The following is a 22,996-nucleotide window of genomic DNA, read 5'->3' as shown; positions in this document are numbered from 1 at the left end:
TTAATCTTTTGGAGCCCATTTTTCCCTGGGTGGCATTTCTGCTGGTGCTGCTGCCAGAGGAGGGAGAAGGGAGTTTGGGTGGTCACTGTTGGGAGACTTGGCTCTTTCCAGCAGATATAATCCTTGTCTGAGCCTTCCCTGCCCAAGAGAAGGAGGGATCCTGCTCTCAGGCTGTCTCAAGGAGCTGTCTCATCTCTGTCCCTCCCTTCTCTGTGGGGCAGGAGCTGCCAGATCCTTGCCTTTGGAGCAGCTCCCTTGTGCAAACTGAGGATCTTAAACCTCCTGCTGCAAGGCATTTACACCCTGCCCAAAACAGTTCAGGGGCTCTGCTCCACATCCTCTTCATTTTTTTTCCCAACTGCATCTCCCAGGTCTAGATGCAGTATTCCAGTATTGATCTTGGTGATGATCCAGGGTTAACCTTCCCTAGTCACCTTCCTTTTCCCCCATCCTTTTGCATCCCAGGGTTCCCACAAGCTGTTCTACTGCAGCCTGGCTCTGACAGTGGAGTCACATTTTTGGCACTGCAAAGGTGGTGTGTTATTCCCTGCCATTCTCCCTGTGCCAGTGTTTATTCCCAGTCCCACACTGCTCTGTGTGGCCTCCTGAGCAGTGCCAATGCCGCTGCTTGTGGGGCAGTGCTGATACAATTACCATTTTTAAAAACAACGAAATGAACATATTTCTGCAGGATTATTTTGGTCAGCTTGCCACCAAGCAGTGAGGCAAGAGGGAGAGGGCTGTGGAGGAAGAGCTGAGGGCAGGCTGCTTTCCCAGCATGTGCCTCCCATCCCCTGTGCTTCCCAGAGAGCACAGAAGTTTCCAAACTTTTTGGAGAAGTCCCAAATCCCTAGGACTGATCCCATCTCTTCATGGGATTCCACCCCAGTTGGAGAACTACTGCTCCATGCTGTAGTTAAGTCCTGTGGGCATTTGTTCTGGAGTTGGCACAGTGGTGTGTTTCAACTGAGGAAGCTGTTTCCAGGAATTCAAATATATATGTGTGCAGTTTCTGGTTCTTCTTGTTCTTCACTGCTCTTTCTATCTGTGTGTCATCCCCAAATCCCATTACCAGGACTGTATCTTTCACTTCCAGGCCTCTGATGTAGTGTTTGATAGAGCTGCATCTTTGATGATTCCCAGAAGACACCCAGAATGTCATTAACCAGAAATGAAAGCTGTCATTGAATAATGATTCCTTTTGTCAACAGCTTTTTGACCCATTTCCTGAGATTTTTAATTCATGTTTGTGGCTGTCAGATACTCCTCAGGTGGGGGGGTTGGGTTTTAAGAAAATAAATCTCTCATATGGCAGTGAAACCTGTGCTAGAGAAGACTCTTATAACTGTAAAGCTGCTTTTATTAATCAGACCTATAGATAAGGAATAAAATAGGACCTACAGGTTATAAAATGATGCTGGTGTGGAACCAGTTTATCAGCTGGATCCTTATCAGCTCTGCAGAGCATTTGTGTGGGTTCCTGGTCTCAGCTCACCAACCAAATCAACCAGATGGGTTGATTGGTGGAGCCTAAATGTTGGCAATGCAGGGTGTTCTGCTCTGAGGGAGTCTCTGCTGTTTTAAGGATTTACTAAAAACAAACGTGAGTGGCCCAGAGATCTTGTCTGCTATTTCTGTCCGTGCTTGTGCTCTGCATAAAAACTTGCAGCCTGATTTCCGACAGAGCTGAGCTGTTCTCTGGACAATAATGACTCATAATTACTTTTGAGCTCTAATTATTAATGCATATGAGCAACACTTCTTCTTTTCCATATGCTTATAATCTCATCCAGCCTAATGGAACTCAAGAAAGAATTTGAACTTTTTTTTTCTTCTGCATTTGGTTTTAATTACTGCTTTATTTGTTCCTAATTAATACCGTATATTATTTCCTGATGATTTTATTTTTTTATTCATGTCTGAAAGCATTTCTTCTTGCTGCCTCTTTATTGTCATTGTATCAAGAAAGAATTATTAAATCAATGTCTCAAATAGACATTTTTAAATAAGAACAGAATATTGAAAAATTCAAAAGAAGGATATTTTGCAGCTTCCTCAATTTCTTCTTAAAAGGAATTTCAGGAAAATCGAGTTTTTCTGGGCACTTGAGAAACTCAGCTTCTGTTTCTCTCACCATTACAAGCCCATTTGGGAGAAGAAACTTGAAATAAATTTTTAGACATTATTGATCATATATGGTCAGTACAGTCATGGACTTTGAAAGGAGTACTGAAACTAAATGAAAAGGCAGTTTATGTCTTTATAGAAGTCCAGTTTCTTGATTCCTAGAAGATGCAGGTGAATGTGTTAGTTACAGACATTGTCTTCATTGTCTACAACTGTTTTCATTCTTTTTGAACCCAATTCTCAGAAGAATTTGTGTGCTGAAGTTGGAAAATGTATTTCAGTGGTTTTACCTTGTTGAGCTTGTGCTTTCAGGCACTGCTTATTACACACATTTTTTTTCTTTGTTGCTTCCTTCTACCTATGTCAACATGACATGTCAACCTCACCAACAGCCTCCTCTGTTGACTGGAATGCTGGTGATGCTGGTCTTGTAAAGCAGAACAATCCAGGTGGTTTGTTTTGGAGCAGAGTGTTAAGCTGTGCCAAGACAACGCTCAGGGTGTTGTGCTTTTGCTCCAAGGTAGAGTTGCCAAAGTAACCCCGAGTTCCAATATCAGGGTACAAGTAAGATGCCATATTTATTTGTCCATTACCTTGGAGACCCCAGAAGCCAAGTGTGTAGGCAAGAATAAGCACACAGATTGTCCACACTCAGGTTGAACTTCCAGAGGCAACACTCAAATGGATGAACAGTGCAAATAAGGCCGAACCTGGATTCGTTCAAGGCGTGGAGGGAACTGGCTCAGCAGATGAATGATTAGAGAGATAACAGAGCAGAGCATGGATTAGTTGTTGCACTGAAACACTGTGCCATGCTTCAGTGAGCCTTTCTGGTAGCTTGGAGTTGGGCACTGTCCCACTGGTATTTTCAAAATGCTTATTATTTAATGTGCAGCTTGAAAGAATGTTTTTTTAGGGTTTTAGCAGTTTTGTTGATAGAGCTGGGCAAGCAGAAAAAGCCAAGGCTTTTGAGAGGATGAGGTAAAAATTGTGTTAGTTGCTGAAATGCAGACAAAAGTATAGATAAAACTATACAGAAGGGACCGTGGAGCCTTCAGTGTCAGTATAGAATCACAGAATGACAGAATGGTTTGGGTTTCAGTGACCGCAAAGTCCATCCCATTCTAACCCTGCCCTCTGTCCATGGGAAGCTATTCCCCTTTGTCCTATTCCTTTCCAGTCCCTCTTGAGCTCTCTTGCAGCCCCTTTAGGCACTGGAGAGGGCTCTAAGTTCTCCCTGGAGCCTTCTCTTCTCCAGGCTGAACAATCCCAGCTCTCCCAGCCTGTCTCCATGGCAGAGCAGCTCCAGTCCTCAGAGCAATTTCGTGGCCTCCTCTGGACCTGCTCCAACAGGTCCATAATGGATCAGCTTTAATACAGAAAAGCTATCTATTTTCTGCTAGTGGAGTAATGCACTAAAAAGTAATTGCTCTTAATACGATGTAGGTTTGAAATACTGATAAAAGTAATGAAAGGTGTTTGAGCATCAAGGACCTCCCTACACATCAGAGAAACCCAGCGCTGATTTTAAAGATGCGATGTGAAGTCTGACAACATTACAGTTTTACTGATACTGTGGCACAGAGTTAATCTAAAACAATATGAACACATAGGACATGGGCTGAAAGAATGTGAGGTTCTTTGCTTACCTGGCATATGGTTCAGAGTTGTGATCTAGCCCCCATCCTCCATCTCAGGAAGGAGATGATTTTTCATGATGGGCACAGAGTGTGACAGGGACGAGACATGGCTTGATTACTCAGAAGAGCTGGAATCTAGTCTGGCAGACAGCTGGTTTCACCAGCCTTGTGGCGGGCTTGGATGACATATTGAGCCAGGGGTTTATTAGCTAAAAGCTGTGGACTAAAAATGTTGAATGTGACAGGTTTTACAGCCCTGGTAAACCAATAATTTGAACCTGGTTACCAACCAGTTGCTGGCCTTGTGTTGGCAATTGTGAGACAGGTCTGCGGTTCCAGTGTAACCAAGACTGGAAGCAAACCCTAACACTGTGTAGCTGGGAGAGGCTATTTCTCTGCTAAGTGATGCAAGAAAATCCCTGGGGAATTTATCCTGAATGTCTGATCCTGTTGTCACGGGGATGGTGGTGAAGGCTGTGCTTGTCTTCCTGCTCACCCTTCTCTTCTCTTGCTGTGATGTGCTGAGGAATGCAAGCCAAGCTCTGAAATTGTTGTGGGTATGGGTTAGATCGAAATCAGAGTGAATGATGTGCACCTTGAATTTGCATAGTCACCAAGGAGACACAGAAAACCTTCAGCACCAAATGCTGCGTGTCAGAATGTGTATATGTAGATACACAGAACCTCTTGGAGCTGTTATGTTGTGAGGAACAAACCACTGAATAAATTCTGTGCTGGAAAAACCGCTGCTGCCCACAGGAACTGTGTTACCCAGAGCAGGGCCTTGTCCCAGCTGGCTGGGCAGTGTCACTGCCCCATTTATCTGATCCTCATTGTGGCTGGGGGGATATATAGGTGGTTTCATTTAGCCTAGACAGTCTTTGGTAGCAGAGATCTCATTGTTCAGGCATTAGGTTATGTTGCATAACAAAAGTGACCTGCACACAGATATTTTCCACCCAGAATGTTTCTGATGGTGGTACCCTTCAGCACAGTGCTGCTGTTGACCAGAGCTGTTGAAATGCAGAGCATGTGCTGGCTGGCAGAGTGGATCTGGCTGTTCCTTCCCAGTGTGTGTCTGTGCTGCAGCCCTTATCTCTATGTGAGAGGAAGCTCCCGTGTCTAGAGGAGCTGCGAGACATCAGCTGCAAGTACGGAAGGTAATCAGCCATTTCCAAGCACTGCTTTTCAGCCACTCAGGGTGTCTCTTCCTTGCTAAAACAAATAGACTTCAAGTGGATAATAAACCCTCTGTATCTCAAAGTGAAAATGAATTTTTGAATGCAGAAAGGCAGTTTGGGGATCTGAAAAGAAACGTTTTTGAGACATCTCTGCCACAGGCAGAACATCATTTCCTTGACCCTTATTTTTTAGCTGCAGGTGTCCCTGCAGCCTCTCAAACACAAGCACTGTGGTCAAAGTGCACATCAGTGTTTGGAGTTACAGTTCAGGGAATCCAAATTCCATTCTCTTTCCCTGTATTACTGCAGGATCTCTGTACAATGGTGCTTCCTGAATATCTCCTGGTCTCAGCTTACCTTTAACTTAACTGTTTTGCTAACTGAGCCTAACTAAGCAGATATTTAAACAGCAGGGCTAGGGAAGAATGATGTGTTATGCCTGTTTCAGTGGGTTTAGGTGAATGGAAATACATCATAGAGATTAAAATCTGACAAAAGGATCCGGTGTTGGAAATGATCCAGTGTCACTGACTCTGCCAGTGCACTTCTGAATCACGGGAAATGATGCAGGTGCTCAGTAAAGTTTGCAACCTGCCTTTCCCTTGTTTTTATAAATTTCTGTGGGTGTCTCATTTGCAAGTGAGATATTTTCATAATGAACTGATATGGAAGAATTAAATAGAAATAAAAATTCATGGCAATGCTGGTTTCCTTTGCCTCCAGCCAGCTTTCAGGTTGGATTTGTGTTATCCCAAAGACTCTCTTCAGGAATTGTTAAACCTACAGAGCTGGCTTGCAGAAAGAAGGAAAGTCTCCCCCCTGGAAGGAAGGGATACTCTCAGGTGTGCCAGGGTGGAGTTGCTTCCCTGATGTAAAAAGAGCATTTCTGCCAGTTCTGTTTCCAAACACAAGGTGGAGAGATGCTGTTCTGCAGCAGCACTCAGACAGGCACAGGTTCAGCAGGAGATCTCTCCAGCACAGCGTAGGCTTCCAAGGGATTTCAGGGAACATCTCCTTCCTTACAGCTTAGATGGTAAAACAGCATCTGACACCCGGGGCTTTTGTTGTGCCCCAAAACCAGGGGTGAGATGGTGTTGAATGAACTTTATGGCGTGGGGTGGAGTGGGGCTGTCTGAATGTGGTGCTGTAGCGTGGTGAAACACTGATGGGGCTCTTCCACTGCATTTCAAACCTATGGTGAACCAGCCTGCTGTCAGTGAGCCCTTCCCTACACGGTGTCAAAAGGAGAAACGGGAATTTTTCAAGCTGTGCTCCATCCTGTGACTTTCCTTTGCAGACTACCCAGCACAAAGAATTTTGTGAGAAATAATGATTTGCCCTCTTTCCTCTCAGATTTCATGCTTGTGGCTTGGAGATCCAGTTGTTCACATTGTATTGCATAATAGCCAAATATGACATCTCACTGACCTCCTTTAAAGACTAATCCAAGAGACAAGTCTGTTGTGTCAACATGTACTGTGGGGTTTGTTCTTTCTTTTTGGTAGCTGCATCCTCCCAAAAGAAAAATGAATGACTTATCTACTTCTGAGTCTTATTCCCAGTGACAGATGTGACAGGATACTTTTGACAGCCACATTTTAAGGAAAGGACAAAATAGAGTTATCCATAGCAATGACTGCACAGACCAGAAGAGCACTGAATCAGTTTCTTCATCTATAATTGTTACATTAAAGCCTTCATTTGGCCTAATCAAGTGTTTAAATAGAGCTGTATTTCTTAAAATAGAGCTGTTTCCTTCCTTGAACCTGATATAGTTGTATTTTAAATATGAAGTATTAACTAGAACAAATTGGTACAATTTGAGTGTGAACTAAGGCAATGTGTGTGATGGGAAATTTTTTGTCAGTAATCTGCTTTTGGAGGGGCTTGAAATACCAAGCAAATCCATCACCGGTGAAACAGAAAATTACATCACCTGCTTCAAGGAACAAGAAAGGAAAGCACTGCACACTTTCTTAATTGCTTTTTTCTTTCCTTTTTTTTTTTTTCTTCCACATTGAGGCAAGAACTAGAGAGGAAAAAATGTCAAGAGTGGAGAGATCACAGAATATTGGCTTCGTTGTTAGTGTGGTGGGACAATGTGTTTTTGAAGTGTTTACGCTGTGCTAGACAGAGAAAAGAAGTGGGAAGCTGGGAAAGAGAGACCCTGCTCAGTCTGGCATTGTGGCGGTGCTGGAAATCAGAAATCAGGTAATAGGATTTCACTGTCTGGATCAGCCTCTGGCTGTCTGCAGTATGTTCCGGAAATCACTTTACAACTCTGCTTCCATTTCCTTGGCTGTCAAATGAACATCATGATAACTGCCTCCTCCGAGCGCTGGGGTTGCACTGGAGCAATAAAGCATTTGGGAGGAAGGAGTCAGAGATGTGTGATTTATGAATCCAGCAGAGTCAGGCTGAACTGCCTGTGAACAGCCAAAGGAATCATGGAGTGAGGGGAAGGGCTCCTGGAGCGGATGCCAATGCTCAGCATGCTGCCCATGTCCAGGGGTGCCCGAGGAGGTGAAGCAAATCTTTCCAGCCTTGTCTGAGCAGAGGCAGCTAAAGACAAAGTATTTTTGTTTCTCACCTCACTGCGGTGAGTCCTTGGAGCGTTCGGTGCCTTGGAGTTTTTCAGAAGGAGGGTTCTGCTTGTTCAGTTCTTCTGCGTGGATGTTTTATTAGGATGCTCTGCATGGCTCTTTCCCCACATACAACTCGTCATAACGTGATTTTATGCTTGAAGACAATAAAAATAAAATGAGTCAGTGAGATAAGATATTGAGATAAACAGATGAGCAATATTTATAAACCATAAGAGTCTCCTAAATTTGATAACCATCAGTTTGAGCCAATATACCCCATGGTGCTGAAGAAAGAAAAAAAATCAATATTGCAGAAGCTTTTACAGGGAATTTATGAGCACTTTGTTCAGGATCAGTCCATGAAGACAAGCATAGCTAGCACTATGCACTTACTTATGAAAGGGCTTACTGAGAAATCCCTTGTTGAACTGTTCCGAGGAATTAAATTGAGGAATATGGAAATGGGCTTTTAAATATTTTTTTCCATTTATTTGTGTATACTCAGAAGAAGAAAGTGCTGTAATAAATTATCAACCTCCTCTGAGTAATGTGGCTGAATAGACAATAACAGTGAAGCACAGTCCCTGCCAAAGTTCCTAAGCATACCTGTTCCAGTTTCTATCTTATAAGTAGATTAGTATGGGCTGGTTTCTAATAGGAATTCCTCCCCCCAGCCCCTTAAGATAGACTTTCACTGTATTTAGGTACTACTTCCCAATTAAGGTTGTAGCATAAATAGCTGCTAGCATGCATCAGTCACCATATTCTCTCAAGGAGCATGGAAGCTGTTCTGTGTGTCAGACCTGATGCTTACACTTTTCCTGATCTGATCCCGGTTTCAGGTATCATTTACTGTCAGTATTCCTAAGAAAGTGTTGCTGTGCTGTTTGCCTAGAGAGTGTGCCAGGCATGTGGGCCTCCCCTCAGCCCAGGCCAGGGCCATGGGTGGCTCCTGCAGGGGTGAAAGAGGGAGCTGATCCCCCACATAGCCCCAGAAGGACCATTTTTATGGTCCTACTCAGGCTGTGAATTAAAAGATAAGAAAATAAAGGAGACCATATAGATAAGAACGGTTGTTGGGATGAATTACCAGGCATTAAGAAATGGTTGTGAGTTGTTTGTGAGTGGAAACAGGTGAAAACAATGGGGAGCAGAGTTAAATGAAGCAGCTGAGGCTTTTTCTCCAGTGCTCATCACACGGTTTGGGATGTGACCTGTTCATATCAATTTATGGTGTTGTTGAGGCAGATTACTGAGTGCCAGATAGACTCTGTGTGAGTTAAATGCTGCCTCATCTTGGAAGAGAATACAAGGTGAAGCCAGAAAAATAAGGCTGCTCTCTGGCAGGGTAAAAAGTTAACATTTAAAAAGGTGCTAGAAGAGCTGCAGGCCACTGGCTGCTGAGTGTGAGCAGTTGTGTCAGTGAGAAGCAGCAGTGACCTCTTGGTGCACAAGCTCAGTTGGTGAGGGGCAGCTGTGGCATAGTGCTGCTTTATGTCCCATTCACTCTCTTGGTAAGTGATTTACTCACATCATTACTTTTGGCTGTATTTTGTCTGTATCTTCTAGAGTATGGAGAGAAGCAGGATTTTTGTTCACAAGCAATTTAAGCAGATCTGGCAGCTGAAGTGCAAAGGGGGTGCTGCTCCAGGCAGCTGTAAAGGTGAGGCTGTTGGAGGGTCACTGGAGGCAGTCCCCACCAACCAGGGCCAGGCTGAGGTGAGCAGCACTGCTCACTGAACCATGGGGGGTAAAGGGTTGTGAGTGTGCAGTTTTTACCTTTGCTTTACATTCTTTCTCCTATTTGCACACAAAAAAATCTGTCTTACATCTCCTATCCCCAAAGACAATGGGATTTACTGAAGCATTCATGTGGCTGCGTGGATGGGAGGCTTGTCTCTCTCCCTCTGTAGTGAGACTTAGTTCTTACATGCACTTTAAAGGTTTCAATGAAAAGCATCAAGAATCAGGAAAATCTTTGATTGAACAGCTCGTCTTCTAAGCTACACCTGTGTTGTGCCTTTTGGCACACTGTGCTGCTCCACAATGTCTCCCTTGTATTTCTCTTTATTTCCTGCTGATTGTATATTGGAGCACAAAACTGCACAGAAGCACTGGAGAACTGGGTTTGGAGGGTGTCCTCAGAACACCCCACCCTGGGAGCCTTGATCTGCTTCTCTGAATGGGAGTCAAGTAACCCTGGTGGAAGGAGGGGATGGCTCAGGCTTCAGATATGTGATGGGTTCGCTTCATTTAGAACACTCCTGTGAAATGATTCCTTATCCCTGACTATTAAAGTAGCCTCAACAGTTCCAGGCTGCAGCTGAGACAAAACTGGCTGGGGTTGAGTTGGGAGTGTTGTTCAGCTGAAATGTGTAAAAGCATCTCTGATTTGGTCATTTTCACTGCATGGTGTTTTGCACTATGAAGTGGAATTTTCTTGTATGTTTGCCCAAAGTGCTTCATGTTTTTATCTCTGCCCTCTTCTCTTTGCTTTCAGATTCCATCAGTAATTGTGGGAATCGGTGCTGCTTTAATTAGTACTCCCTGTGCACTGTGCTTTGCAGATTACAGGTTTCACATTTGCCACCTGTACCTCCCTCTGCAGCAACACCAAGCACTTGCTTTGGTCCCTCCCTGCCCTGCAGAGCAAGGAGGTATTCCTGGGGAAAGGGAAAAACAACACCAAATCCTATCTCTGCTCATTGGCATTTTTTGCCCTAAGGGAAGGTGACAGTGGCATGTCCTCACACCAGGAGGCAGCTAAACACAATCCATACAGGCAAGAGGAACAGATAACTGCGTAACAGATCCAGGGAAAGCCTGTGCTCACAGTCCTGGTGGTGCATGGCATTAGGGATCTCTCCTGCTGCCAGCAGGTGTTCCAAGTAATGCTGTCAAAGGTCTCCAGGCAGAGATGGGGTTGCTCATAGAGCTCTGCCTATCCAGGTGATGTGAAAGCAGAGGATCCCCATGCCCTGCTTAAAAGAACACAGGTTTCTCTCTGTGCCATGCTTGAAGTGGAAGTGGTGTTTTCCCAGGACGAAGTAGCCTGGGATTTGACCTTTCTGCATGGCTGTTCACTGAATTTGTTTGTGGTTTCTCTGCACTGCAGTGTCTCCACCTGTGCCTAGGAGGGCTCTAATGCCAGACTCCATGAGGGCATTGCTCACAGGCTGTAATTTAGACATTAATACTCTCCAGCAATAAAAACCATTACTCTGATCTCCCCCAGGGAATTGTCCTGTCCTTTTGTATGAGCGCTCCTTTATTCTTCTCTCACTTGTAACAGTTGTCTTGCTAAGGCATTGTTTTGGTGAATCATACATATCAAAGTGTGTTTTCTTCTTCCCTGTTCTCCCACTCCTGCTGTTCATGCTCTTTTTTTTTTTTGTTGTTGTTACTCTTCTTAAAATGTCTGTACTTTGCTTTTGTTTCCCTTTAAATGTTTGAATAATCAGCAGCAGTGGGCACAGAAAGATTTCTGTCGATGTGAGCTGTATTGGTAAGTGTTTGACACGGTTTGCTGAGTAGGGAAGGGAGGGGGCAGTGGGGAGAGACTTTTATTCAGCAGCAGCTTTCCATCACTTCCTCAGTTTCCTGTTTGCAAGGAGAGCTTTCAGACAGCCTTTCCGGTGTTCCTCTAATCTCTAAATGCATGTTTTCCAAATCTATTCCACAGGTGCCAACGAAAAAGCTGAAGAAATATGAGAGAGAGTACCAAACCATGCGAGAGAGTCAGCTGCAGCAGGAAGATCCTATGGACAGATATAAGGTAGGAGATGCTATACAGGAACCTGTTCCACTGGTAGATCCCATGGGAGTGACCCGGTTCCAGCGGCTAAGCAGAGGTGTGTGTACCACACTCACCTCCCTGGGATGTGCTGGTGCAGACCTTAGGGAAGTGCAGTGCCAGGTGAAACTCATCCCCTTTCTTGAACAGGCACTTTAAACACTTGAACTTAGTAGTTCTTTCCCAGGAATAGTTCAATCACAATTTGTAACTCTCAAGACATCTGCAAGTAGCCACATATAATATTTTTCTTCTTTCAGTTTATATGTTTGTAGGTAACTCTCCTGCTGTTGCACTTTTATGGGAGATCTTCATGAGCCGCAGAAACAAAGGGGGATTCTCAGCTACAGACACAGAAAGGAGAAAATACACGTTGTTCTAGCGCAAGCTATGTGCAGTGGCATCCTCAGAGACTTTGGAAGATGAACTCTTCCTTGGCTGATATGATCCTTGTTGTTCATTCCTGTTTATACCAAGTGTTAGTAGTTTTTTGTTAAGATAATGCCTGGTACGGTGGGACCCGGGGGTCCCTGGCACTGCTGCAATAGATTTAGCAGTGATGGATATCCTGCTTTAGGGCAGCAGAGAAATAAAGGTTCAGTTGGTAATAATGATAGCTCAGTAGTTCACCAGAAGAGAATACTTTTTAATTTTGGATTAGCTTTGCTTATCTCGCCAGTGAATTTGCTCTCATTGTCACAGCTGCGCTCCTTTGCCGTAGGTTCTGTGTGCTGGAGGCTCTGTTCCTGGGCACAGAGTTCACTGAGTGTTTGGGATCTGGTCGTTGCTCGCCCTAGTTCGAACAATTCAGGTTCTCCAGGTGAAGCTGCCAGAGATGAAGCACTTTATTGCCCACTGCCCAGGATGCCTGGGAACTGACACTGCTTACATATCCCTGTACTGTTTGCCTGCTGTTCCTCACTGTGCCTTAGAATGTTCAGTGACGTTGCAGTTGGTACAGAGCCTGCCAGGAGTGTGGAGTGGTGAATAATCTTACTCCATTGGTCTGTGAATGTAAGGAAAGTGCACCGTTTTCAGAAAACCAAAGTATGGAAATCTGTAGTGAGAGACTGTGCCTTAATTCATAAATGTGGCAAGGTAGACTTACAGGTACAGAGAAAGTCAAACTCACTCCTTTTTTAAAAAGCATTTATCTGTGAAAAATTATATTTTAAGTGTAGTTTTTATGCTGTCAAAGAGTGTAGATTTCATTGTTTGTGAGACTTGGGACTGCTGAGGCAGCCAAGAACCTATAGCAGGTATGACCTATTTAGGAAAAAACACAACTTGATGCTGATAAACTTCTAAGTTTTTTTTTGGTGGTTCACTTATAGTACTGTGGAATTAAAATAATGCTTAGAAAACAAATAAGGTTCTTTGAAACTCTGTGAAAGCATATTAACCTAGTTAATCATGGGCGATGGATGGTGAAGAACATTATCCCAAGCTGCAAAAGAGGATATAGAAAGCGACTCTTGGGCCACTGTTGATGTGAGTCACTGTCACAGTCAAGATCACAGCCCAGGGTTTTGGCTTGCGCTTCTGAAACTCAGCGTGGATTTTTTTATTAAGCTGGATTGGGTCTGATCCTCTTAGCAATGCTGTGATTAGAGAATCCCCATAACTGGTTAGATGAGTTCAAAGTTCAGACACATTCTTCAGTTGATGGGTGCCATGGAAAAATGCTTATAAGTGTTCTTTGTTCCTTGTCTTGCTTGTTAAGATTTTATTCCTGTGTCAAGCGGAGGTTGGTAGGAATTGACATTTCAGGAGCATTTCTGAAGGTCATCAAGAAACACCTCACAGGCAGCAGGTGGAGAGCCAGCCTTGCTTTTCGCTTGTCCTTTCAGTCAGTGCTCTGCAGCCTGTGTGGTCGGAGGTGCATTTCAGTGGGGCAGCCCCAGGACTGGGCTTGGTTTGGGAGAGGACAAAAGCCCTGCCTCTGAGCACAGCCCTGCTGTCAGCTCCCTCTGTGTGGGCTGTACCCCACAGCCCTGCAGCCTTGCAAGTTTTACAGTTTCTCTTCCCAGAACAAAACAAAGTTTTGGTTTGCTGCCCGGGAAGAGGATGTTTCATGGATGGGATCACTGGAGTGGAGATCCCTGCGGAATATTCCTCAAGAAAGAAACGAGCTCTCAGACTGTTGATACTTTTTAGCTGTAGTTTTTAGAGTGTTTGTTGTTTGCAGTGTCACAGTTTTTATTGCCAGCAGAGGTTTGTCAGGACTGCAGAGGCACAGGCCCTTGTGAGCTGCAGTGGTAGAGGATGTCTGAGTAAGACACCCCCAGTGGCCCTGCCCTGGGAGGAAATGATGGTCTGTGGAGAGAGGGAGATGAGCTGGGTTTGCAGCACTGGGCCCACCAGTAACCAGTCAGGTTTTCTCAACATGTTCAATTCATGTGCTCCCATGAGCTGTTACACACACAAGAGTTCCTGCCCAGCTTGGATTTTACATGTTGATTGTGATTTGACTTACCAAAAGAACAGTATTAAAGAGTGCATTATTTTTGGTGTTTGTTTCCTGATGTATTTACAAGTATTATTTAGGAAGAGCGTGTGTTTTTATGGACATTTTTTCACTTTATTTTCCATTGCTTTTAACAAATTATCACATTTTTGTCAGATTTTTAAAAGGTGCAAAAGGGAAATATGTTCTAAATTGCTGTTTGTCACTGGATTTCGTGACTTCTGGTTAAAATAAATTACAAATTGCCTACAGAAGCCAGGAAGAAAAGTGAGTTGTATGTAGAGAAAAAGTAGTAATATAGTTTAGATTGACATTTTTCTAAATATTATGGGGGGGGGGGTTCTGTGTTTGAGAACACCTCATGTAACAGGGTTTGGGTTTCACTTGATGAGAAATTTCCAGAATTGAGCTTGGGACTTGATTTAAAATAAAGAGAAGAAGGGCTGGAGTTTTGCAAGCAGACCCTGCTGTTCTGTTCTGCCTTTTCCTCTGTGGACCTCGTTGTGCAACAGGGAAGTTGTGTGTCTGAATAAATGTGTAATTTGGACATAATAGCCTTTTGTGTGTTTGAAGTGGAAGCAAAAATTAATACATTGCTCATTTTCATTCAGTCATGGTAACTGAATGTTAACATCATGAGGAAAAACATGATGATTCTTGATGTGTGGGACATTGTCTGTGGTTTCTAACAAACCAAATGTGCTGAGGCAGTTTGGGGGATGCTTCTCCAGAGTCACCAAATGGAGCTCTTCCTTCAGAGCTCCTCCACAATCAAGAGCCCTTTCCATTGGGCTTATGAAGAAGCTGATGGGGAGGTATCAGAAGTAAAAAAGGCCTTGACTCTGTGCAAGCCCTGCTCAGCAATAACAAAACCATCTCTATCCCATCAACACTGTTTCCAGCACAAATCCAAACCACAGCCATGCCAGCCACTGTGAAAAAAATTAATTCTACTCCAGCCAAACCCAGCGCAGGGTGTTGCTCAGCAGAAGCAGAATTGCTTAAGGAGGTTGGTGACTCGTTCCACCCCACTTGAATGCAGCTCAGAGAGGATGCATCATCACCACTGTTCTCCTCAGGAATTACTCCTTGGTGCAGGCTGGAAGGGAGCAGAGGGTGGAGTTCAACCCTTTCAAGTCTTCCTGAGCTGAGCCTTGCTTTCAAGTTGGCCTTCTTCTTTCCATCCAGCGTGTGATGGGAGCTGGAGTATATCCTCTCTAAAACTCAGAACCAAAAACCCAATGAAGAATCAGCAAATTTTTTTTTTGTTGCTGTTGGTATTAAAAATTATTTTATATCCTGTTTCAACTGTCTTTACACCAATGGCTGAAAGCAGTGTTTGGTCTGTGACTTTGCAGGAGGTAAGTTTATTTGTGTTTGTGTGTATCAGTGGTGTTTGTCCTTTTTGGAAATGCAGTATCCTCCTTTTAACAGTTAACTCGAGCTCACCAGCCACCTTTTGTAACCAGAAGGAGGAATTTGGGAAAGAGGGACCTCTTACTTTACGAATTGTAGAAACCGAGCAATGCCGAGGAGAAGGAAATGGTTGTCATAGTCAGTAATTTAGTGGTGTGGAGAGAAGGGCAGGAAGCTGTCTGTTTACACCAGGGACAACTAGCAGGTCTGACTGGTTGGCTGATGCCAGGTTACAAAATGCTGCCCGGGATGTGAGTCCTGCTGTAACGAACCAGCTCCATCTGTTGAACTTCTTGTCATTGCGAGCGTATTTCATAAAACCCTGTAAATATTTCAGAGCCATTGGAAATAGTTTGCTACACATGAAAAGCACTATTTGCTATTTCTGTCTTTACTGTGTCACGTTAGGTTTTATTTAGAGTTAAGCAGACTAAGAGTTTCCTCCTGAGGAAGGAGGCAGTTTTTCACTGCTAGATCTGGGGGGGAGGAGCTGGAAAAGACAAACCATCTCATCGGGCGTTCTGCCCTGGGTGGAAGGAGAGTAAAGGTGGCTCTGTGAGAGGCTCTCAGCTGGACTAAGAGTATGGTGGACAGGCTAAAACCATCTCTTAGCTATTGACCGGATGCCCAAGGTAAGAGATCTTTGCCTTATCCCAATGTGCCATGTATGTTCTCGTTTAAGAGGAGGATAGCGCATTTCCAGCACGGAGCTTGCTTACACACTTGTCTGCCAATGCAAAGCAGGAACTCTCAACTTCACACTGCAGCTTGCTTTGCAGACACTGAAGCTTTTGGCAAAGGCATAGCAGAAATGTTAAAGCCAACTGGGTTATTTTGTGAAAGTCTTAAGAATTTGCTGCTTTCTCCTTCTAAGCAACATCCCTACGGAAAGGTACCGGTGCTGCAGCACCTGGCAGCAATACTGTCCTGATCTGCTCCCAGGTTTTATGTGAAGCCAGGTCTGACAGCTGCCGGCTGGCAGAGCTGTGTCTATAAAAATCAACATTTCTAAGGAGGTCTGAATAAAATACAGGAAAAAAGATGTTCTAGATGATGACGATGATTGACTGCAATTTGGTTTTACACTTTAAAGTTTATATTATCCTTAGAGAAGAATTTTACTTTTAAAAATTCCCTATCCCATACAGGCTACAGTGCAATTAAAATAAGAAAGATCCCCAAAGTTGTGTGTCTTTTAGCAGTGATTATCTTAACTGTGCTAAGATAAAAGCATTTTACTTAGAGTTTCTGTACAAAACAAGTTATTCAAAGTATGATCTTTTGGAAGGGAAACAAACTTACTTTCCTGTACAGGGCAGTGCCTGGTCTAGTTGCACAATAGGGTCACAGTAAGGAGACAGAATTTGTAGAAGTTCTGCTTCCTGCCACAGAGGAAGTTCCTGCATAGAAGAGACCTCTTTAAGCATCCTCTTAGAGCTCTACTTGTCCTGTTCTTGTTTAAGCCGAGCATGCAAAATCTGCTTGCAACAGAAATGAAAATTGCAGTTTCATGGTGGTGATTTTGGAGAGAAAAAGTATCTAAGCATAGCTGGTAGGCAGGAGGAAGTGAAAACAGGTGAATAATGTGCTTATGCAAGAAATCACATTTTGTAGGAATGTGTTCACTGAACAACTCTTGGAAATGTTTTTGTCTTAAGTGCTGATGTACGCTGACTTTTATTGTTTTGTCTTGGAGAACATAACTTACCTTTCAAGTGAGAAGAGGTCCTTTTTGAAATCTCCGCATGTAGGTTGCTGTTCCTCCACCTACGAGTTTCCATATGAATGTGGTGTTTTTCCTTGAATTTCCATAGTGCACAGATTCCCTTTGCAGCCTGTTTTGGTGTGAAAGATACACAGCCATTTTGTGACTGAAGGCCAGCATAGTTTTTTCCTCTCTTAAATCCATTTGAGGAGGGCACCTCTGTCTGTCCCACCTGGCTGTGTTGTTCTGAAGATGAGGATTAGTATTTGATGTTGGACCCCTGGGAGTTCACTGACCACAAGCATCTTTTGAATATGGTTCTGTTTCTCAGCTGTAGAACAGTCACTGAGACTGATTTTTAAAACACCTGAATTATTATTCTCATTATTATGAAATATCATTCTCCTGTGCACTTCCCTTCTGTGGTTAGTGCTCCATGGAGTCGTTTCTGCCTGTGTGGAGTGGGCAGGGAGGGCAGTGCAGCGAGGGCCTGGAGTTCTCCATTTGGTGTTCCCCTCATTGCCCACTGGCAGGTCCTGGGCCTGTGCTCAGGGGTGAACTCCCCTCTCCCCTCTAGCACTTTGGCTCAGCAGGTTTCCTGTAAAACACACACTGGTGTCATTGGTGTGAGTTACAGAGGAGGGCACAAATGGCAGTACAGGATATACAAGCTGTAGGGGCTTCCAAGGCTAAATGCTGTGCTCTGCTGGTTCTGCAGGAGATGGGAAGTTGGCATTATATAATCTACAAAATGGACTATTTTTATGGATCCCTGCAGACAGAATTTTGTAAAGTGGAGCAGGACAGCTTTCTACTTCCGATTGGAAACATTATGAGTAACTCTTAATTGGTCCCTGTTCACTGCTGCTGGGTGGGATTTTATCTGCCTGATTTCTTTAGATGATGAGCAAGCAGAAACCAAGTGCTTTTGTGAAGAGGTCTGTGTTTACTTTTGACAGGGAAATGCTACAATCAGTGTGTCACTTGGTGACACAGACCACTGGGATGTAAGTGAAATAGCTGCATTTGCACTGCTGGCTTAATTCACTGTTGTTTCCCAGAGCAGCAGCCCTGTCTGAATGTGCACTCTCGCCTTCTCAGTGTTTTACGCACACAATGCACTCGTTTATTGCTCTTCAATATTGATAAGGATTAACTTCCTTTCCTGGTTGTTCCTTTCTTTCTGCAGAGGGAAAACCGCAGGCTCCAAGAAGCAAGCATGAGGCTGGAGCAGGAGAACGATGACCTCGCCCATGAGCTTGTCACGAGCAAGATTGCCTTACGGAATGACTTGGACCAGGTAATGCTGACACAGATGGGCCCCAGATCAGAAACCAGTTTTAGGAACCCAGCTTTGTGCTCCACTGAGAGTATAACACAGCATTAAAAGTGTAATTATTTGTGCCTTTATTTTCCTGACAGCCTCACTCGTAGTTGCAGTCAGCTGGATTTCCACATTCAGTGGTGTCTGGCCAACACTGACTGCACCTCCTCTGCTGGGGTTAACTTAGAAAATGTAAGCCATAACCTTTAGGCAGATACCACAGAACGAACATTTCCTTGAAAAAGGCATCACGTACTCCTTGAAAGACTAGTTTCAAGGGAAGTTGCCTTGCAAAATGTCTACGTGGATCTGTTTTTCACAGCAGTTTTAGTACAGCCAACAAAGCTCAGAGATAATGAAGTGGCAGGGCACCAAAAATTAGAAGGGCTCCTGTGTGTTTGTTGATAACTGCTCTTGTTCCCTATGAAGACAGGAATGTGGAGGGCAGCAGCATTCAGAGCCCTTTGCCTCAGAGATGGTTTTCAGAGAACCCTCTCTTTCAGCCCTCTCTTTCTGAGGTGTTTTATGTGGTATTGATAAATGCTGTAACAGCTGTTGTTAAGGTACTAAATAAAGAGGGCCAAACTCCACCACATCTTGTGATTAGTCCCTTGCTGTGGTACCTTTTATAATGTAAAATCTTTGCCTGCAAGGGCCTCTCAGTTGGATTTCCCACAGGTATTTGGCTTGCTTTATCTAACCTCAGAACTGTAAACATCATTGACCACAGTTGTGCAAGCTGTATTTCTGCTTAGGCAGATCCTGGACAGATAGGCTCTGCTGATTTGGATCCATGGGATTCTAAAATTTTGAGCTGTCTGGGTGAGCACAGAGATGTGCTCTGCATGATGGAGCAGGCAGGCTCGTGTGGAGGCCAAAAGCAATGTGCTGAGGAGCTCTGTCTTCCTGGGAATTCCAGTTGTCCATGCAGCAGCTTTATGTCTGCTACTGCCCGTGATTGTTTCTCCTCAAGTGTCACAACAAGGCTGCCAAGCACATCCCTGTGCCAGTCCAGTTCCTTTCTCTCCTGCACTTTCTCAGTCTGTCTGTAGACAAGAGTGGCTCCATGAAGTTTTCCCACCCCCTGCCTTCATTCCCAGGCACTGCAAGAAAAGCTTTGTGCTACCGTGCTCCTCATCTGCAAGGACGGGACACCAAACACCACTGCAGGTGCTTGGAGAAACTGGAATGCACACATAAAAGGAGGAAGGATTTGCAATTCCTTTAAAGCATATCAGAAAACGGGTCTTTCATCAAAGATACCCTTGTAATCCCTGAGTTCTTTTGTCTTAAGATGTCAATCTCATCGATTTTCCATTCTTGCACTGCTTGTTTTCCTTTCTCCTATACAGCCTTATACACACTAAGCCATACAGGGTTCCTCAATCCATCCCTTCAGTTGTGGCCCTGGTGGAGCTGCTTCTGCTGCCCACAATCACCACTAACACCCTCATTAATAATGAAGACTGTGGCAGAAAGATAAGCTGATACCCACCAGCAGTGGTAGAAAACCAAACTGCAGCCTGTAGACAAGTTCTGTACGCTTACTTGTTGTTTCCAATGCCCTTTTTCCTCTTGGATTTTCAGCAAACTCAGTATTATTTGACCACAACTATTACCTGTCCTGCACCTCATTAATGAACAGGAGTGGTGAGGTGCCCTGTGTATCTCCCAGCTGGGGAGGGCAACACAATATATCCAGACATTGAGAAATACATTTCTCTCCTGGTGATTGGTGAGGACAGTGCTCACAAAAATAAAGCATTCCCAGTATGTGTCACCATAAGCTCGGCCCTTACAAGAAAGGAGAAAATTCCTATTCCCTAGAGCACGCAGAGTATCAAGTTTCTCCATGTAATACTTATTTGCACTGATAAACAATTTATCTGGTGGTCCTGTTTGTCCTACACTTGTCTTTGCCTGAACACTTTGTAGGGTACAGTGCAGGCACCAAAGTTTTTTACAGTTACCTGTTTTCCCTGCTTACAGATTAAAGAAATTGAATGAGTTATCTGAAGTTACACAGTAGCTAAATCATGCTGCCCTGACTTAGATTAATATTGGTGCCAACAAAAATATTCTTTACATCATTGTTTGCATTAGGACAGAGTATCTGTGCCTATGTGGGCATGGGTAAACACTTGGCCAAAGGGTCCTTTTGCAGTTTCCCAGTTTCCACAGGGCAGAAAAAGGCAATGCTAGAACCTGAATCTGCAGAATTTCTGAGCTGTACATCCCAGTGTGTTTGTATTGGCACAGATAAAATCTGATTTACACCAGTGTCCCTGATTTTAGGCTGAAGACAAAGCTGATGTTTTGAACAAGGAGCTTCTCCTGACCAAACAAAAGCTGGTGGAGACTGAGGAAGAGAAACGGAAGCAGGAGGAGGAAACTGCTCAGGTAAGGCATTCTCCAGCTTTCCCCATTTAGCTAGGAGGTGCAAGCAGAAGGATATGCAGAAAAGTGTGGATGTGTTGCAATTGCAGAAGGGATTTTGTCTTCAAAATGCGGTTGCAATTTAATGTTTGTAGTGCCAGGGTAATTTTTTTGTTCAGTGTTTTCCTTTACTTGAGCTCTGAATATTTAGTTTTCCATAGCTTATCGTCTTCCCAGTATTTAACAGTCATTGTCACTGGCAGTGAGCAGTTGCAGTTAAGGAGATCAGACCTCTTTTAATTATCTAAATGAGGAGCTGGAGGAGCTGTTGCCTTGTAAGAGTCTGTTCTGGATTCAGGTGCTGGATTGCTGAAATAAAGTGTTCCTGCCTGAAGCTGGAACCAACAGCAGAACAGGGATAAGGGCTGGGAGAATTTTGCTGACTAGACCTGGCCTCATACTCATTTGCAAAATATTCGGTCTTAGTTTTGTAATCCTCTGTAGCTTAACGTGTACGTTTCAAAAGTGATACCCTGACTTTTATTTTTGCCATTTTGTGTTCTGTGAACCATAACGTACCACCATTTAACACAGAGAAAGGGAATTAAGCTACAGGAGAATTCTCTAAGCAGAGATAAAGGGTCACAGTATAGACTTTTTGGTTATCACTGATACAGTAAGGATTTTTATATTGAGTAAATCAGATGCTGGAATTTGGTGAGCAGTAGCTTAGAGCTGCTGTAAACACAGTAAGACACAGAGAGAACAATCTGATGATGCATATTGAGAACTTCTGTGAGTGTACTAGGTAACTTCTCTTCTTCACTTCCCAGCTGAAGGAAGTCTTCAGGAAGCAGCTGGAGAAGGCAGAATCTGAGATCAAGAAAACCACAGCCATTATTGCAGAGTATAAACAGGTACCGTTCCAGAGGCTCTTTCTTGTATTTCTCCTTTCAGCCTGTTCCGAGAGCTGAATTTTCAGCATTGCACATCTCGTCCTTTAAATAAGCTCCACTACCTCTCAGGCTCTCAGAGAGCAACGTTGTAATTTGTCATAAATCTTTTTGTGGGTTTCCTAATAGTCTCGTAATTAGGCAATCAGGAATAACCTGTCTTTCAGCTAATTTTAGTACTTTTGGGTGAATGCTTCTGTACTCTGTGACATAGTACAGTAAAAACGTCATAAACCAATTCATCCACAAAATGTCCTGGTCTCTGTGTTCAGGTTCTGTATTGAATGCTGCTGGTTTTTTATCATGATCAGCAGCAGTGGACTTGTTAGGGGGGATGCACATACCTGAGTGAGGCAGAATTTAAGTAATGTTTTTTCTAACAAAAATCGTTGTTAAAAAGCACAGGTTCTATTTCAGTCCAGTAAACTTGAGATAAGAGGCTGCTTTCTCTGTTCCAGATCTGTTCCCAGCTGAGTACTAGGCTGGAAAAACAACAGGCGGCCAGTAAAGATGAACTGGAAGTTGTGAAGGTGAGAACAATGCCTCTGCATATGGGATGTTTCGGGATACAGACAGAACAAAATGTTAACTGAACTTTAAAGTTCAGTAGCCCCACATGCATCTTGCAGCACATTTAAACAAGGAAGGAGTTTATTTCCTTTCACAGTTCTTTATCTTATATCAGAGAGGGTGAAACTCTCAGACTGAAATGCATGTAATACTTGGCTTTTCTTTTTCCTGTAAAAATGTAGAGAAAAGAGTATTCGCTTGGATGTTTTGATAAACTGGTGGGAAAAAAAGGACGCTCTAGAAAAAAAACCCCACGTGTTGGTTCTCCAGTGTGCACAGTGGAGGGGTTGGAATTGGCCAGATTGGACAAGGTTTATATTTGGTTTTCTGTAATTTAAGCAGAATTGGTTTAAGTAATTGAATCAAATGGCACAGCTTGGGCCATCCCCAGAATTTCCATAGGGTTTGTCTCCCTTCTCTAAACCCCTTACCAAGAACATCTGTATAAGAGGTGAACATTTCCTGATCACGTAACAATTCTATCCCACTGTTCTGTCACTGCTGAGTAGGCAGAGTTGTTTTCCCTCTGCTGTAGGTTCTCAATTTTTCTTTAGTACTGAATCTGAACTGGATTTGTTGCTTTTTAGTGACTTTTTTATGTTATTGCTAATAACATAAATAAAATAATTCTAGGATTGATATTCCTATAATCTACTGAAATAGCTCAATACCCTGTTTTCGTTTGTGTGAGCCAGGCCAGCTTTTTAATCTGCTCAGAGTTTAATTTACTCTCCTGAATCGTGCTGACAAAACACTCACTGCAAAATGCTACAAAGCTTTAGTAGCAAGAGGGCTTGAGTAATTCTAACATAGGAGCAAAGTCTCTGTGATTAGACAGAGTGTAGTAGGTAGATTTTAG

The 22,996-nt window shown here is 43.6% G+C and overlaps 1 protein-coding gene across 10 annotated transcripts in view; it reads left to right on the top strand.

Moving 5' to 3' along the window:
• Positions 1-22,996, top strand: part of RABGAP1L (RAB GTPase activating protein 1 like) — a 234,381-nt gene that overhangs the window by 204,844 nt on the left and 6,541 nt on the right. For 8 of the 10 annotated variants that reach the window (XM_029964004.1, XM_029964006.1, XM_029964008.1 and 5 more), the window contains 5 exons: positions 11,216-11,308; positions 18,104-18,214; positions 20,534-20,638; positions 21,448-21,531; positions 22,026-22,097. In XM_029964004.1, the coding sequence (XP_029819864.1) occupies positions 11,216-11,308; positions 18,104-18,214; positions 20,534-20,638; positions 21,448-21,531; positions 22,026-22,097 (465 nt within the window). Of the gene's footprint in view, positions 1-11,215; positions 11,309-11,586; positions 14,348-14,875; positions 15,842-18,103; positions 18,215-20,533; positions 20,639-21,447; positions 21,532-22,025; positions 22,098-22,996 lie in introns of those variants that run through there. The other 2 variants (XM_018083813.2, XM_029964009.1) reach the window with 2 other exon arrangements.

Source organism: Manacus vitellinus, unplaced genomic scaffold, assembly GCF_001715985.3.
Source record: "Manacus vitellinus isolate BGI_N305 unplaced genomic scaffold, ASM171598v3 scaffold_68_pilon, whole genome shotgun sequence".
In the NCBI taxonomy this organism is placed as follows: Eukaryota; Metazoa; Chordata; class Aves; order Passeriformes; family Pipridae; genus Manacus; species Manacus vitellinus.
This window is presented reverse-complemented; position numbering and strand designations above follow the sequence as displayed.